The following is an 18526-nucleotide window of genomic DNA, read 5'->3' as shown; positions in this document are numbered from 1 at the left end:
GAGCTGAAAGGATGAGCCAGCAGGAGCTGAGGGAGAAGGGGGTGTGCGGGGAAAGAACACACATGCTTGGAGGGACGTTGCGACACTGACTGTGACTGAGCAGGAGGGGAGGCAAAAGGTAAGGTTAGAAAGGTAGACAGGCAGTCCTGAAGCTCAAGTCCTCTGCTCTGAAGTTCGCACTTGATCCCTATGGCCATGGGAGGGTTTTATTGAGGGGTGTAACCTTGAGGTCTGGGGGCCTCGGGCAAGGCTTGAGTGTGTACAAGAACACTCCGACATCAGATGGAGGCAGACGAAGTTCAGAAGGAATACTGATTAGTACACTCACTAACTGCAGAGAGATGTCAAGAAGCACTGACAGTGGGCCTGCGGGAGGAGCTGAATTTGGGAGACTTAGGAGGTAGACTCAGAACTCGAGGACCAGTTGAACTTTGGGCCAAATGGGTGCCCTGAGAAAGAGTGAGCTGTCTAGGCCAACGCCATCATTTTCTCCCTGAGGGACTGTCAATTACAGCAGGAAAACTACCAAGTTACTTTATATAAGAAATTATTAAGATATTGCTAGTAACACGATTAACAAAATCCACCTGTAAAATGGGGGCCCACAGAAAGTCCTCAGATTTCCTCCTTTGCAGTAATGTCATCTTACTACCTCTTTTCAAGGAAACTATCGGAATGCGCACGACGTTCTCTTCAGCATGTATGCAGAACTTAAATCCCAGAAGATCAAAATTCCCTCTGAGATGGCCACCAACCTCATGATTCTGCACAGTTACATACTAGTGAAGGTGAGGCCCTTCGTGCGACTTGGCACATCATCTGCCAGGTGTGTTCATCCCTTGATGGGCTTTCCTCTGGGCCCCTCTCCAGTGGACTAGAGCCATTTCCTGGATCTCTGTATTGTTAAATAAAAAAACCAAGATACAATATGCCAAAAAAAAAAAAAATACTAGCAAAAGTAGTTTCCTAAAGGGATCGTGGTGTGGGGCAGAGGAGGCGTGGCGCCAAACCCAGTCAGGGGAGACGGGGGAGAGCAGGTTTCTCCGTATAGTGTATCTTTTTACATTGTTTTGATTTTGAAGCATATAAATGTATTACCTGGTCAAAAAAAGATTTATTTAAAACATTTTTGTTTTAAATAATAAAACCAGAGCTTCCTAGTTTATTAATTCTAAGATGGTGGATTATTACATAATTCCACTGTGTTTTCATACTATTTAGTTTCCATCTCAATATAAAAATAATACATATTCACTGAGAAAAAAAGTCTAATGAAAAAATAATATGCCCTTTGTCCATCAGCAGATATACAGTTGTTAATACTATGTTATATATATCCTCCATACTTCTAAAATACATGTGTGCACTCTTTATTAATTTTTTTACCACATTAGGATTATATTTATGTCCGGTTGTCTATTGCATTTTTTAATCAGTAATTTTCAATAAAAAACAAAATAGAGCATGTGAACCTGAAATACTTCTATGTACAATTTACATAAACTATAAAATGTTACATAAATATTTATATATACACACATATCTTTGTAAAGATACAGGCAGATTCTAACTTACATATTTTCCAAATTTTCATTTATGTCAAAGTACATCTTCCCATATTAACGCTAAGTTGGTTTTCAGGCCAGTCCACAAGAGCGTATTTAATTTTGAAGCTTCCGAGGTTACAGCCATCACATTATGAGTGACTTAGATCCTAATTCTGGTCTAAAACAGCACTGGCCAGTGAGCTTTCTGCAGTAATACGAGTGTTCTGTATCCACTAGCCTGGCTATGGAGCACTTGAAATACAGATAGTGCAACTGATAAACTAAATTTTAAATTTTATATAATCTTAATTTTTAAATTTAAACAGCCACACCTGACTAGTGGCTACCTATCATATTGGGCCCCAAGGGCCTGTAGTATTGATGGTAAGGGAAAATTTAGAATTCCAACTTGCAAATACTCTTGTACCGAAAGGACTACAAAGGGGGAGGGAGGTCTTCCTCAGCTTCAGACACGAGGGGTGGTGCCCACGTGCTGGGGGCTCAGAATCCAGCAAAATGGAGCCTTTAGGGGAGAAATAAGTCGATGGAAGACGGGAACAAAAGTAAGGATTCCTGTAAGAAGCCTCCAGGACCAGGGCTTCCTTCCACCATAAGCCAAAGGGGTGGTTCTCAATCCTTTTTCTTTCCCTCCGGCCCTAAGAGCTGGCCCATCTTCTCCATTGGACCAGACATCCTCCTCCCTCCCTCTGAAGAGCACTCATGGGGCTTTTCCCCTCTGCTCTAGTCTCTTATTCGAGCACCAACACTTTCAAGATTTTTAACTATTTGTGGTATCAAAAGGAAAGCTATGAGACGTTACCAGGTAAGAACTAATTGAGATAAAAATGCCAGAGGCATCTTTGAAACCAAGACCTGGAGAAAGGCATCCACATTTCAAGGGAAATGGAGGCCCGGCTTTGGTGGATGCTTCCTCCCCAGAGCTGGGACAGGGACCTGGGCTGAAGGACAGCCTGGGACCTTTGCATGTGGAGGGCTGAACTGGGCAGTCGGAGGCCCAGGGGAGTCGGTGGAGGGCAGGGGAGGACAAGCAGCAGGGGCTGCCCTTCACTGTCTTTAGATTCAGTTAATACGTAGTACATCATAGTGCGCAGTAAATTATGCCATCATCCATCTGCTCAGACCTGATGCCTGGGAGTTACTCTGTACTCACCCTTCACATTGTCACAAATACCATCAGTTCTGACTCCAAGTCTATCTGCTTCTCTACCCCCCACTCTACCCCCGCTCTCCTCTCACCTGGACGACAGCAGTGACGTCGTGGCCTGGCCCTGCCAACTCTCCAGCCTCACACCATCCCAAGTGGACCTCCTCCTTGCATCTCACATCCTACTCTACCTAATCCCAGGCCCCTCCAGCCGGGGTTGCCTCTTTCCCTTCCCACAAGCAGCGCCCTCTTCCTGTAACAACTCATCCTCTCTCCTCTGCCTGACTAGCTCAGTTTTCAGGTCACACAACTTGGTAAAGTTCATGTTGTTAATCCCGCAATCATGGCCACTGTGATGGACCAAGGATTTGAACTCACGTCGAGTGGTCTAGGGCAAAGTGAAAAGCAGGTGGTAGAGTAGGGGTGAGCCTGGTGAGGTCGTGGTGCGAGGCAGCAGCTTCTGGGAGGAGAGGAGTAAGGGAGAAACCCCGAACCGCCTTAGCCAGGGAAGGCTGCAGGGGTCCTGTGACCACCCTGTTCAGGGTCACAGTCAAGGAGTTGTTTATTTGGGGGAATAAAGCATGAATTAGGGTTAATCAAGGTCTCTAAGATGAGTAAAATTTGCTTATTTCAGATTCATGTTAAAAATGGAGATCACATGAAAGGGGCACGCATGCTCATCCGCGTGGCCAACAACATCAGCAAATTCCCGTCACGTGAGTACCGAGAAGGGCCCCTGGGCCACACCTGTGCCCGAGCGTAGCCTGAGGAGCTCTGTCCTCACCAGCTCTGCAGCCACTCTTCTCCACACTATCAACTCAGTCAGTCCTTACAACCCATGAAGTGGTATAACCAGGGCCCCCAAGAACACCCCAGGTTTGATAACTCACTAGGAGGACTCACACAACTCAACATATAGTAGTCTAGAGCTAAGGCTTTTTACAGGGAAAGGATACAAAGCAAAATCGGCAAAGGGGAGAAGCCCTGGGGTGGGGTCTGGAGGACAGATGCAAGCGTCCAAGAGTCCTCCCAGACCAGCCACACAGGATGCACCCAACACCTCCCGCCAACATATGTAAGATGGCGTCCAGCAGGGCGCTCACAAGAGACTCAGTGCCTGGGTGTGGTCTTGGGGGCTGGTCATGGAGGCACCCCCCCTGCTTGGCATGTACCAAGTTGCCAGGTTCCCAGAAGGCAAGTGCTCAGCATAAACCACATTGTTCATACAAAGAGTTCAGGCACAGGGGTCCACTCTCCTCAGTTCTGGAAATGGCGGGAACTCTCCCCAAACCCAAGTTCCCAGGTGCCAGCCCAGGACCAACCTCTCAAGCAGGTCTTTCTAAGGCTAACTGTCTCAAGACTGCACACGTGTCCTATTATTCTTTACCCTATTTTACAGATAAGCAAACTGGGACAAAAAAGTGAGGTAACCTGGGCCCGAGATCATACTGCCAGCTAATATAGGTCTGACTGTGTTCTCAACCACTATAGGCCACTGCCTCTGAAAAAGGTCCCATTATTCTAAAAGACGTGTCATTATAGCACTCTTCAGTGATTCTATTTTGTCACATTCTACGATAGAGGTCAACAGATTTTTCTGAAAAATGTCAGATGTCAAATGTTCAGGGTTTGTGGGCTACATGGTCCCTGTCCCAACTATTCAACTCTGCTGTTTTGGTGTGAACCATAGGTAAATGAGCATGGCTGTGTTCCAACAGAACTTCATTCTTCTGGACACTAAAATTTAAACCTCATATAACTTTCACATGTCACAAAATTTTCTTTCCCTTTTGATATTTTTCAACCATTTAAAAATATAAAAGCCTTTCTTAGTTCACGGGCCATACAAAATCAGAGGGCCAAATTTGGTCCACAGGTCAACATTCAGAAATCCCTGTTCTCTAAATGTGTTCTTTTTTGTTACATGGAAAAGACTGAAATAATTGTACACTGTGCTGGCAAAGCGTGAGATTGGACAGGCACTGTCATGACTACTGGTGGGGGACATTGGTATGGCCTTTCTAGAAAGCAGTTTGGCAGTTTGTGCTAAGAGTGTTTTTGTTTGTTTGTTTTTTAAGTCCTGTTCTTTGAGCCAGTAATCCAACTTCTAGGTACTTGTGCTAGAAAAACAGGTGCATGCAGAGAGGTTAGTGCATGAAATTGTTAACCTCCTTCACCCATTCATCAGCAGCCCTGTCAAATGCAAAACTGTATCCCAGAGGCAGGGAAGGACGCACACAAAAGGCTACCTGGAGGGAGTGGGGGTCCTGGCGTTACAGGCAAAATACAGTATAATCAGGAAAGACGAGGTGATGAGCAGTTACCTGACTCCCCTGCTGTGCCTAAACAGGTCCTATCTGGTTAAGCAGGTCCTCATTAAACAGGTCCTGTCTGGTTCTGTTTAGATTTAGAGAGGAGCGAGCCTGCCTGCCCTGGAGCAGGGAGGGCATCACGCCAGCAGAGGCGACGTGCTCTCTCTGCAACTCAACTCCATTTGCATTGCAGACATCGTGCCCATCCTGACGTCGACCGTGATCGAGTGTCACAGGGCCGGCTTGAAGAAGTCTGCCTTCAGCTTTGCAGCTATGTTGATGAGGCCCGAGTACCGCAGCAAGCTAGATGCCAAGTACAAAAAGAAGATCGAGGCAATGGTCAGGTGGGCGGTGACAGCTGTTTCTACCATCTGATCCCACATTTCACAAGAGTATCTTTCAGAACATAGCTGCTGAAGTGTGGACTCAACAAGAACACAGATTGAGGGGGAGCAATTAGGACTGTACTCAGTGGCCAGCAGCAAGAAACCCAACGAGGGCTTAAACAGGTCAGGAGTTACTTGACTCATATGCAAGGCATTGTAGCCCAGGGCTGGTTCTGCTGTCCTGATGCCACCAAGGACAGATTCCCTCCACCTTCCAGCTTTACCACCCAGAGCAGAGAAGTTTCCCCCTCGTGGCTGCATGGTTGCGGTTGTCTGCCGCGACTCGAGATACCAAGTCCCCATTCAATGCAGGAAGAAGTAGGGAAATTAAAAGACCACAAGGTCCTTGCCTTTTTAGTTAGGAAAGACACCAGCCCCTGGACTTGCACGCAGGGGCAGCTCTGGATGGCTGCTTCTAGCTGAGAAGCACATTGCTGAGGAGAAACAAAGTTCTGTTGGCAAGGAAGAAGGAAAGGGTGGCTATTAGGTAGGCAGCAAACAGTGCCTGCCAGAGAGGGCCAAAGAGTGACTTTTTAAAAAATTTATTTGTTGGGGGAGGGACTAGGTTTATCTATTTATTTTTAGTGGGAGTACTGGGGATTGAACCTAGGACGTTGTGCATGCTAAGCATGCACTCTACCACTTGAGCTATACCCTCCCCTCGAGAGTAACTATTTCTTGGTGTAAGAAACTTGGTAATTACAGTGCCTACTGCCAGAGAAGAGTTCGTTTCCAAACCCTGTGTAGCTCCTAAGGCACATCAGGCATGTCCTCACTTCAGAAAGCGGTGAAGCGGCCGGGTTTTCTACAGGAAAACCAGGGAACAGTAGCACTCGCGTTTGCAAAAGGAAAAATTCATTGCAGTCATGTAGTAATTCTGTACCACTACTGTTCCAGGTAGTGATGACATTCGGGGCACTTGTTAGTCCCGTTATGACCAGGGAACCCTCGTGTACCTGAATCTTGACCCAGAACTCTCACCTCAGCCACGGGAGATGGCTGCTCCCGGAGCACTGAAGGGAAGCAAGCGCTGCGTTTTTGTTAGCTGGGCTCATGGTAGAGAACTCAAACCTGGACAGGGCTGCATGAGCACTTCCTTTTTTTTTATGATAAGCCAGAGTAGCTTCAGACCAAATCAGGCTGACCCAGCACACCTGCCAGCGGAGTGAGGCGGGGAAAGTGCTGGAGCACACGAAACCCCCCCACCCCCATTTCGTGCCACAGCAGTCTGGCTGCCGGCCTGGAAGAGGCGCTGGTTATTCTCTCCCTGCGCAAGAGGGCTCTGTAGCTATGAGGTCTGATACGGTACCTGCCAGCCACGTGTGGCTGTTTATATTTAAATTAATTAAAAGTGACTAAAATTTGAAACCTACTTCCTCGTACTGCCCGCATTTCAGGTGCTCTGAGCTCCACGTGGCTCGTGGCTGCCGCGCTGAGCGCACAGAATTAGAGCCCTGCCACTGTCACGGGAGGTTGTGCGGCACAGCTCCGGGCAGCCTTGGCCCCTTCAGCACACAGAGGGAGAGACAGGTGCGAGCTCGCTGCTCCGGGGCAAGGAAGACAGGAGACAGCCAGACCCGCCCATGTTTTCTGCCACACAGTGTACTGTGAACTCCAACTCCCAAAGGTGGCCTACACGATGCTACCGTCTGACCGGTCTTTATTCCTCTTCCCCTTCCCTGGGCTGCAGCCTGGGCCGATGGCGAGCTTGTTAAGTATCTGTAGTCTCAAAGAGTCTGAAGAAGTAAGTGCATTACATGTGATTCTCCCTCACAGGAGACCTGATACGTCTGAGACAGAAGAGGCCACAACCCCATGTCCATTCTGTGAATTTCTTCTACCAGAGTGTGAACTCCTCTGTCCTGGATGTAAAAATAACATCCCATATTGCATTGCAACAGTACGTTTGTCATCCTCTCCCTTTCTTGGCGTATGTCTATAACCATTCGAATGCTTGATGTGTGTCAATACTTTTTTTACTTCTGAATCTCTCTTCCCCCTCTAATTTCCTGCAACATTAGCATATAATTTCATGATCAGCAAGGTTGGAAGTTATATTCAAGGCATATAAAAATCTGAGTACCAGGAAGGCACTCGGGGCAGGGTGGCACACGCTTGGGGGTCAGACAGTCCTGGGCTTAGAGCCTCTTTCTGCCAGTTATTGGCTACATAACCTGATGTGGTTTGCTTTTTCCTTGCTAGGTCCATCCTTAACAATACTTGCCTAGTAAGATAAACTGCAGGTTGATGAGAGAACATGTATGAAACCTTAATACCACACCTGGCATGCTGCAGCACTTAATAAGTAGTGGTTTTTATTATAAACTTTAAGACCTATTATTAGAAAAATTTTAAGTATCAGATTATTTACTAATCACTAGGCTAATATAAGCTTTACTTTAAAGAAAGCAAAGTTAGGTAAGGATGTCACAATATTGAAGATTGTTCTTTTATACCTGAATCTGATAAATGAAACTTGGCTTTTGTCCTTTTGATGTCGTCTTTCTGATCAACTAACCATCTATGTGAAGTATCAGTAGTTTCATAATTTAGCGGTCTTTTACCTGTAACTGTGTATTATAACTGAATAATGCTGAGTCTTAAACATAAAGATTAATTTTACTCTTCAACTTACTGTTTCCAGGGTCGACATATGCTGAAGGATGACTGGACAGTGTGTCCACATTGCGACTTCCCTGCTCTGTACTCAGAATTCAAGATGTAAGTGTGTATTGTTTCACTGAGTCATACAGATTTATCGGAAAATGGGCCTTTCATTCAGCCTCTTTTATTCTGAGGTCTCCTTATTTGTTCATGTTCCTAAAAAAATCTCTAAAGACCCAAGTTATCTTCTTGGAAGAATCTTCTATGACCTTTAAGAACATTTTACTTAAAGGGAAGGATCTTGCATGAGACTCAGTATTCCTAATTCTTAAATCTCATGGTGAACACGTACTAAGAGGTAGAAAGGAACAGTCGTTTTCCACATCACAATAACCAAAGGGAATACTGCATATTTAATCTACTCTGCCTTTCCTTCCCCAAACAGCATGTTAAATACTGAAAGCACATGTCCTATGTGTTCAGAAAGATTAAACTTTGCTCAACTGAAAAAAATCCCAGACTGTACCCCGTACCTGCGGACAGAGGTGGAGCAGTGAGTGGCAGGTGCAGGTAAGTGCCAAGCCGTCCACTCACCTTCCAGGACACGAGGTCCACAGGGTAGACACAGCTTTACAGTTTGTTTTGGCACTGACTCTTTTTTGTGCATCATGTAACTTGTCAGATTTGAACAAACAACACACCTTTGATGAACTTAAAAAAAAAAAAGCTAAAATGCAAGTTGTGGTCTCCATAGTGACAAAGGTCATTTGGCCAAGCAGCATCATGGATTCCAACCAGAACACATTTTATCCAATCACATGGGCTTCTTTTTAATCAGTCCATTAAAACTACAGCCAGCTAATAACAATGGAGTTTTTTAAAGTTTTATAGTTCAGGAGAAAATACTGTAAAAATTTTTGCTTCCAGAGACTTGAAAAATCCCCATTTCTTTTCCTTTCCAAGTTTCATTTTTGTCTCACGGAAGCTGCACATATTCCTTCCACCCGCACTCCACTGGCAAGGATTTCCTCATACGGCAACACATACTGCAAGCGAGGAGGCAGGGAAATGTAGTCGATAGCCGGGAAGCCAAAAGCCCCTGCCAAAAACTCAGAAGAGTCTTGAATTAAAAGTAAAAAGGAGGATTAGTCCCTGACACAGCACTAAACCTAGATAAAATGAACTCCAGGTTTTCACATAAAACCTGTTCTTGCAGTCTTCCCTCCCTTGGTAGCTCCACCCAACCAGCTGGTCAGGATGGAAATCTGGACATTATCTTTGATTGATGCTACCCTCACCACCCATCACCCAGTCCATGGGCAAGTCCTCTCAGTGTGCCTCCAGTGTACCTTGTTCCCTTCCTCTGGGGGCTTTTTATTGCACCTGCAAAAACAAAGAGCCTAAGAGACTCTGTATGAGCAGGCCCCAGCCTCCTCCTCTGCTCACCATGCTGCAGCCCCACTGGCCTTTTGGCTGTTCTTCGGAGATTCCAAACTGCTTCCTGCAGCACCCGCAATCTCTCCCACTCCCACCAGCAGCCTACAGGGGTTCCAGTTTCCCCACATCCCCACCAACAATTGATATTGTCTGCCTTTCTGAGTAGAGTCATCCCAGTAGATGTGAAGTGGTGTCTGTGGTTTTGATTTGCGTTTCTGTAATGATAATGATGTTGAACATCTTTTCATGTACTTGTTGGCCAGTGGTTGTTGAGTAGCGTGTTGTTGAATCTCCACATATTTGTGAATTTTCCAGTTTTCTTCTTGTAATTGATTTCTAGTTCCATACCATCGTGGTCAGAAAAGATGCCTGTTATGACTGTCTTCTAAATTTAGTAAGACTTGCTTTGTGGCCTTACCTGTGATCTGTCCTGGGGAATGTTCCATGTGTGCTTGAGAATAATGTGTATTCTGCTGCTTTTAGATGGAATGTTCTGTCATTGTCATGTTAAGTCCATCTGGTCTAACATGTATGTCACTTAAGACCAGTGTTTCCTTATTGATTTTATTTCAAATGAAAATCTATCCACTGATGAAAGTGGGGTAATAAAGTCCCCTACTATTATTGTATTGCTCTTTCTCCCTTGAAGTATATTAATACTTGCTCTATATATTTAGGTGTTCCTACGTTAGGTTCATAAATATTTACAAATGTTACATCCTCTTGTGGACTGACCCCTTTTCTTTATATAATGGTCTCTCTGTTCCTTATTACAGTCTTTGTTTTAAAGTCTATTTTGTCTGATGTAAGTAGGTATAGCTACTCAAGCTTTCTTCTGCTTTCCATTAGCATGGAATATTTTTTTCCATTCCTTCCCTTTCAGTCTGTGGGTCTCTTGTAGGCAGCACTTTGGTTTTTATTCATTCTGTCTTTTGATCAGAGAACTTATATTTAAAGTAATTATTGATAGAAAGGGACTTCCTGCCATTTTGTTAATTGTTTTCTGGCTGTTTTGTAATTTCTTTGTTTCTTCTTTTCTTGCTCCCTTCTCTTCCTTTGTTTTCTGTACTGGTACCCTTAGGTTTCTTTCTTATCATCTTTTGTCTACTATAGGTTTTACTTTGTGGATACCATGAGGCTTATATAAATTGTATCATTAACAGTCTATTTGAAGTTGATAACAACTTAAGTTCAAATGCCTTCTAAAGCTCTCCATGTTTACTCTCCCCATCCACAGTTCTGTTTTTGATGTCACAATTTTTATCTTTTTGTTTATCCATTAACAAATCATTGTGATTATAGTTATTTTTTTATTTTTGCCTTTTAACTTTCATACTAGATTTATAAGTACCTACCATTATTCTGAATTTAATTATATATTTACCTTTACCATTGAGATTTACAATTTCATATATTTTCCTATTATTAATTAGTGCCCTTGTGTTTTAGCTTAAAGTCCTTTAACATTTCCTAAAAGGCCAGTCTAGTGGTGATGAACCCTCCTTAGCTTTTCCTTGTCTGGAAAACTCTTTCTCTTTCCTTCAGAACTGAAGGGTGGCTTTGCCAGGTAGAGTATTCTTGGTTGGCAGAGGTTTTTTTTGTTTTTTCTCTTTCAGCACTTTGAATATATCAGACCCCTCTTCTAGCCTGCAAAGTGTCTGCTGAAAAATCAGCTGATGGTCTTATGGGGGGTTCCATTGTACATAACAAGTTGTTTTCTTTTGCTGCTTTTAAGATTCTCCCTTGTCTTTAAATTTTGACAGTTTAATTATACTTGGTGTCTTGGTGTGAGCCTCTTTGTGTTCATCTTATTTGCAACTGTCTGGGCTTCCTGGATATAGACATGTTTCCTTCCCCAAGCTAGATAAGTTTTCAGCCATTATTTCTTCAAATGAGTTTCTTGCCCCTTTCTTTTTCCTTTGGAGCTCCTATAATGTGAATATTGGTCAGCTTGATGTTCTCCTGTAAGTCCCTTAGGCTGTAATCACTTTTTCATTCTTTTTTCTTGCTGTGCCGATTGGATGAGTTCCACTGCCCTGTTCACTACTGGTCCCTCTTTCGCTTCATGTAGTCTGCTGCTGAACCCCCCCTGTTGTATTTTTCAGTTCAGCTCTCCGATCTCAGTTTGGTATTTTCTTATTTTCTCTTTATTGAAAGTCTCTGTTCATGCATCATTCTCCTGACCTTGATGAGTGTCTTGATGACTCATTTGAACTCTTTTATCATCAGGTGAATCACTTATGTTTAACTTCTTTTTCTGAGGTTTTATCTTGTTCTTTCATTTGGAGCCTGTCTCTCTGTTTCATCATTTTCCATGACACTCTGTGGGTTCTATGCATTAGATAAAACAGCCACTTCTCCCAGTCTTGAAGGAGTGGTCTCATGTAGAAAATGAGCCTTATTTTTCTACCTTACCCTAGTTCTTGGTTGTCTGTCAAAACTTTGTGACTGTTTGAACAGCCACCTTGTTCTTAGTGGCTCCCTGTAGTTGAGGGTGTGCTAAGACCTGTCAGTGTTCCAAAAGGAGCATCTCAGCCAGCAGCTAGATGCAGGCTGCTGGAAAGCTGGACTCTCAGGCCACAATTATTAAGATAAGCAAATAGGCCTCTTTCATGGAAAGACTAGGCATTTCTGTCTCTTGCCTCTGCATTGAGTCCTAGGGGATAGTTGGTTAAGAACTGATTCTGTTTGTTTCTGTCCAGTAAGACCTGTGGACGTAAGCCCGGCTGGCCACCAGAGCCAGGTGACATCCAGGGGTGTTACCTGGATGCAGCACCAGACTTGGACACAAGCTCCTTTCTGGAAGATACTGGCAACTTAGAGCAAGGCAGAGGGAGAGCACAGAGATGGCACTGCTGGCCTATGCTGTCTCTGGGTTATTTTCAGTTGGCTCCTAGATGTGTGTTAAATTAGAAGACTGCCCCTCAGGCCAAAACTCTGAAGATAAGCAGACAGGTCTCTTTCATAGAAAGACTGGATGCATTTCAACCTGCTACCTCTGCACTGGACCCTACCTGGAGGATTAGCCACCATGGGTCCAAACAACCCCATTTAGAACTGTTTCTTAGTTCACACTATCCTTGGAGAGCTTGTGGATACAAAGCCCAGCAGCTTTCTCAAGCTACAGGTTTGGAAGGCCTGTCTCTGAGGTAGAAGGCTTAAGTCGGAGACCAGATGTGGGGTCCAAACCCGTCACTCCTTGGGAGAAGCTGGGAGCTGTGATCCCCTCCCAGCTGTGGTATGACTGCACGGAGGGGCAGGAAAATGGAAAGATCATGTCAGCCTCTCCCACCCACCCTGATGTGGGCTTTTCCTTGTTTACTGGATGCATAGGAGTTGCTTGGCTATTTTCTAGATATTTCTCAGAGGGAATTATTCTGTACATAGCTGTAGATTCACTGTGTCTGTGGGAGGAGTACTTCAGGAGCCTCCTACATCACCATCTTGAACCAGAACCTATCTCAGTTTCTGGGTCAGTAGGGTAGGCATGGCTTAGCTGTGCCTTCTGTTCAGGGCCTGACAAGGCTGCAGTTGGCTGGAGCTGCATTCTCCTGAGGCTCAAAGTCTTCATCCAGACTATTTGTTTGTAGACTTTGATCAGAGGACTGAGGCCTTCAGCTCCTAAAGGCAGTCTGCAACTTTGACACGTGGCACTCCCTACAACAAGGAACTGTACTTCTTAAAAGTCCAGCAGAAGATTGGACTTCCACAGGGCTTATATGCAGATTTTGGCATAACCCCTTTTCAGGATCTTCTCCCTCACATTTTAGTAGCTCTGGCAGCCTCAGAGTGTTCTGACTCTCCCAGCTAGTAAGACTAAGACTTCACTGTTTAAGCTCTAGCCATCCTGTGCCTCGTGGACCTGCACTCAGGTGAAAAGGTATATAGAGATGAATCTCAGTAGATTTCTCTTCTTTGACGAATGATACCTTTCCAATTTCTACCTGCTTTTGGCTGCTCTTCAATGCCCTTCAATAGTTATTATATTTTATCCCAAATCTGTAACTATTATCAGTAGGAGGATTAATTTGCAACTTTGCTACTTCCAAAAACAGAATCTTGCTTGTTTTTGGTAATCTTACATGGACTCTCTCCAAACACTATCCCTGCATTAAAGCCGAGCCTTAGCCCACAGTATCATGGCTACCTGTAGGTAAGCTTCCGGGAGTCACGACTGTGCGTCGTCTTTTTAGAAAAGTTACTGCAAGTGTCTTATGACACAGGGACTACTGGTTGAAGCTATTGTTCACTGACTCCTTTTAGACAATCATTAAGTTTCAGGAAAATTTCTTCTCTACAGATTGCTTAGCACTAATTTTGCACCTGCCAGTAAGGTGGCTGTTACCATTCTCACTTTATAACAGAGGTTTGCCCACACAATTTTAATCAGTTAAAGGCGAAGTAAAACTCAGTTCTAATTACAGACTGGAAATTTCTCACTTGATTGCAGTGATCCTGCTGCACACTCCAAAAATGAGCAAAAAAAACATCTTTATTATGCTTGGCTTTAGTAGTAAATGCCAGTTATTACTTGAAACCCTTCTAAAAGCTTTTTTTTTTTTTTTTTTGCTTTTTTGCTTTTTTGTCATTTCTAGGTGTAATGTTCCTGAGAAGATAGCATTTTTCCACAGAAGGCTGTGTTTCTACCCATGGTAGATTTAGAGATGGTCCTTCCTGGATACAGAAAACAAAACAAAGGCGACCTTTCCAGGTCACCACTTTAACTTCTGTAGAGTGGCAAACAGAGACATATAACATGCTGTTTATTATACTTTGTATATTTCCTCTTCTGAGTCATACATATGCTACACTCTGCACTGTTACTATGACACAATTGTAAATATTCAGCTTTTTGATAACTTTTATATTTTGAAATATCTCCTTTAAAATAAACTTACTGATTAGATGTTTGTAATGTTTTCCCAGATTTAAAGACAAAAAGGAAGGTGGCTTTGAACCATATTGTGAAGGTGAGACAACACAGATGTTAACAGTGTTAAAAAGTCTGAAATGAGAGGGCTTACACAAATCAAGGCTATTTAGCAGAATCAGTCCTAGAATAAAAACATCAAAAATCAGTAACATCAGCATTTGAAAGAATGAATGAAACTATAAGCTTATGTCTCTTGAGTCATTATACTGCATATTATGGAATTCCTGTCACAAAATTAAATCATTTGACTTCCTCTGAAGATGTACATTAATCAAAATCTCCAAAGTGGCTGGAGGGTTCCCTCCCTGTACCACACACCCCATACTACACATATCAGTATATGCTTCTTTGCCATGCAAAGCCAATGTACCAAAGTCTGAGCAGCTGACAGAGTCACGTAGCCTAGCTCTGACTGTATCAGATGATATGACTGTACAGTACAGCCATCAGCTTCGCAAGCATTACAGAGGTACCTAGGAGCCTAGGGTACAATCCGAAGTGCCAATATATTTTATAGCATCCAAGTATCCATATGCATGATGCCTCCAGCTTTACGATCTGTTCTTCCCTCCCAAAGGCTGGCTAGAGGCCTTGGCCTTTCTAAGTGATAATACAAGTCATTATCATTAAATTTACCCTTAGTCCCCTTGTTTTCCATTATCACTGGAGGGATGTTGTAAGGTTACAGGAATAATAAGAGCCACAGGCACTTGGGATCTGTGGGGGTAAGCGCATTATATTTGGGGAGTTATGGGTCTCAGACACTCACTAATGAGCATAATGTTCCAGAACTTACACAGGAAGATACTCCTCCAAGTACGTACAACAATGTGCTCCTTGTTAATAATTTCAAGAGGCCAAATGATGGTGCTGCAAATAAAAGACTGCCAAAACTTAAAAGATGAAGGATGAACAGTAGTGGTTATACAGTAGTAGTTTGTATACTTGATTTTTTTTTGGATTTAGCAGTCTGTAACAGTTTTTCTGCTACAGAGATGCTTTGTGGCATTCCGTAGCTCCAAATCATAATGTACAAGTAAAGGACACTGTCTGTTGTTCTGGCTGCAAGGAGATTACAGTCCCTTTCCTGAGGAGCACACAGCAAAGTAGGCAGATATGACTTTCATATCCAAAAGCAACAGAAATGGAAGAATATGCATAAGAAATTTATGCTCACCTCCTTGGTGAGGTGAAGCAGTCACCAATCAAGGAAATCTTCACTGAACCAAGTTCAGGCGGTGCTTTAACAAAAAGAAGGACGTGGCTCAGTCGGCAAAGGCTTAACGCAATGTTTTACTCCCAAAATGAACACTGATCTACAGGAAAGACATTTTTCACACTGGTAAGTACACTTTAAATGTCTCAAGAACTGTCTCACCTCCCAAACAAGACTATCGGTTCCTTAAAGGCCCGGAAGAGAATACTGATTTTACATTCCTTTTAGCACATATCTCAAAGAAGTCACACATACTGCTGAACATTTACTGACAAAACTACGGATTGAAAAATTGCTAGACACCCAAATCCCAGGCTAGCTCCACAGCCTCAGGGGCCTCTCAACAGTACAGTCACAGGTAAAATCTAAAGTTCCAGTAGGGTCTGTGGAATCTGTCAGGACAGAACTGGATCTCCCAGGGTCAAAGTAGCCCAAAACCAGTGTTCTTTTTGTCCCAAACCAGAGCAAGGTAAGATCCGTCCCAGCCTAAGCCCTACCAGTTTGAAACTGACAAGCGGAGACTCTGGGAGGATAAGCATGCCTGACAGTCTTTCTGCAGCCACCATACCTTCTGATAACAAAAAGTCCTCTCCGTGAAACTCCGTTCATAGCAGAGATGTGGCTGACACAGAGGGCAAGTTGGGAATTAGAGCTCTCACTCTTCAAATGCCAAAGTTATGTTTCACACAACAGGTTAGTAGGAATATAGTTAGCTTTCTTATCTACTCATTTGCAAATTAATAAGGAAAAAATATACCAACATAATATTTTACTGTACAAGATGACAATCTTAAGAATTTGTACATGTATCATTTTTATGTATGTGGAACATTTTTATTCCTAATTTATATTTTGCAAGATATTTGACAGTATACAAAGAATACCCAGTTCTAGGTGGTGATTGTTTTGTATTATGATTTATTTACAACATTTCACCACGTAATAGGAACTACCTTTTTTTAAAAAATCAGCATTGGTCCTATAATGGCCATTAGGATAAATTCTTAAGCCTACAAAAGCTGCTTTAGTATCACTGTTCCCAGACATGTTACTGTTAATTAAAATCTGACTTCGAAGCCCACATGTAGGTTCTGACTCTGAGTGCACAGTCATTTTGAAGTACAATCTTATTAGATTGACAGGGGACAGTGGGGGACCCAAGCAGTCGTATCAACCTCTATAAGAGGTGCACATCAGCCTACTGGTTACAACATCCTTCTGGCTGTACCTCCGTTTGTTTATAATGGGACCATGAGGTGGCCCCATTGTGCTAAAACATGGTTCCTTTGGAAAAAGCAAGGCGTCTCCAGACCAGCTAGACTGGTCAGCAGGGTGAGTAAAGGTTGCTGTCAGTAGTGAAAAACGGTTTCACTTCTTTGAATTTTTTCCTTTTCCTTTTCTGGATTCCTTATCTTTTTCTGATTTTGAAGGCTTTGAAGATTTTGTCTTTTTCTGTTGGGAAGGAAAGATGCACAGAATAGTAAACAGCTGTGTTTATGAGTAAATGAAGTAAGTTCATCTGTTCAATAAACCCAATCTTTACCTACCACGTAATAAAGAAGAAAGGTTGCAAACATCTAGATTTTGAACTCCCGCTACTCCTCATGAGCCCACCAGCAACAGCTGGGCTAGCTCAGCCTTTAACTACTGAGAAGCTACTCAGGCTCTAGAACTAAAACATCTTCCCTGCTGTGCAGTTTCTTGGACTTACAACACAGGTAAATTAGGAAAGACAAAATAAGCAAGAGATAATTTACAAATAGGGTAATGTTTTCATGAAGCATTTCCTTTTCTTTCAGTTTCAGATTAGAGCAGGGGAGAAAGGCGGGCTTCTTATGTCTACACAAGATTAGCAAGAGCCACCCTGGAGAAGACCGCTATTCCCACCCCTGCGCATATACAACAGGGCAAGAATGCTGTGCACACACACTAAGGACAGACGGGGATACAAGCTGGATTCCTTTGCCTCAACCACCAGTAACATGGCCTGACACCACAAATGATTTTAATCCTTCCTAGAAGAAGATATGGATGTTTTGCTCTGAGAAATTTCTACAGGCAGTTCAATGGATACAGCAAAACCCCACAAATAACAGAAGGGAGAAATGGTTCAATTTAAAATGCTTTTCTTGATTATGCTGTGAAAATGTGTGTCTGTGGGTAAAGCATACACCAATGGCAAACAAAATGGCCCTTCTCCTAACAGAGCATATAACCACCAATATGATGGCCTGTTTTCTTGCAGTTTGGCTCTTCCACTATTATAAGCAGACTGTTCATATAAATGAAATCTATAACTCACCCTCGGAACTGTGACGAACCAAAAAAACTTTAAAAAGCATTTTCAGCTTCCTCTGCTACTTGCTAAACAGGCCCTGAATAATTTCTAAAGGCAAGTCATACACAAGAAAAGGTAAGCCACTTTGAGGGAGCATCACAGCTTCTCCTATTTGTAGATTAAAACACTACCTTGATCATAGCATCAGTTTCCAAAGTGTCCTGGTCTTTCTCATCAGATTGAGAGTCATCTTCATTTAACTCTTCGTTGTATTCAGAATCCAGTGCTGGGCCTGTGCTGAGTCTGTGTGTCTTTACTACCTGAAGTGAATATGGAGTAAGGTGGACTTCCTTATTGTAAGCTCTTGTGAAGGCTGCTTTCACCTACACAAAAAGAATAGAGAAGGTTTTTTAAAATGTTAAGTGCCAAACAATTCTGTTCAACTCTGTAGGCCTAAAGGTTTGAGAGAGCCTGGGAACCCCTTGAAATTGTTCGTAAAATATGTATGCATGTACACGTAAATGTGCATGTATGTGCCTTTTTCTGTGGAGAAGTTCCACATTTTTCATGACATTCTAAATAGAGCCCATAAATCAAAAAGATAATCAGTATTTGGGAACATTAAGCAGGTTTTTTAAAGTCATGTTA

General features: G+C 43.1%; 2 protein-coding genes across 6 annotated transcripts in view; one reads left to right on the top strand and one right to left on the bottom strand.

Annotated features, from left to right (window-relative positions):
* The window catches only part of WDR19 (WD repeat domain 19), a 73403-nt gene extending 59044 nt beyond the window's left edge, over positions 1-14359 (top strand). For all 3 annotated transcript variants that reach the window (XM_010980386.2, XM_031435845.2, XM_031435869.2), the window contains 7 exons: positions 664-788; positions 3347-3428; positions 5218-5368; positions 7187-7310; positions 8055-8131; positions 8460-8584; positions 14047-14359. In XM_010980386.2, coding sequence (XP_010978688.1) covers positions 664-788; positions 3347-3428; positions 5218-5368; positions 7187-7310; positions 8055-8131; positions 8460-8571 — 671 coding nt within the window. In that variant the 3' untranslated portion in view covers positions 8572-8584; positions 14047-14359. The remainder of the gene's footprint in view (positions 1-663; positions 789-3346; positions 3429-5217; positions 5369-7186; positions 7311-8054; positions 8132-8459; positions 8585-14046) is intronic.
* Positions 14360-15658: 1299 nt separating this feature from the next.
* RFC1 (replication factor C subunit 1) overlaps positions 15659-18526 on the bottom strand; it is a 63259-nt gene continuing 60391 nt past the window's right edge. For all 3 annotated transcript variants that reach the window (XM_064487388.1, XM_031435881.2, XM_010980388.3), the window contains 2 exons: positions 18070-18261; positions 15659-17052 (listed from right to left, as the gene is read on the bottom strand). In XM_064487388.1, the coding sequence (XP_064343458.1) occupies positions 16969-17052; positions 18070-18261 (276 nt within the window). In that variant the 3' untranslated portion in view covers positions 15659-16968. The remainder of the gene's footprint in view (positions 17053-18069; positions 18262-18526) is intronic.

The sequence above is a fragment of the Camelus dromedarius genome, chromosome 1, assembly GCF_036321535.1.
Source record: "Camelus dromedarius isolate mCamDro1 chromosome 1, mCamDro1.pat, whole genome shotgun sequence".
NCBI lineage: Eukaryota > Metazoa > Chordata > Mammalia > Artiodactyla > Camelidae > Camelus > Camelus dromedarius.
Note: the sequence above shows the minus strand (reverse complement) of the source record. Positions and strands in the feature narration are given on the sequence as shown.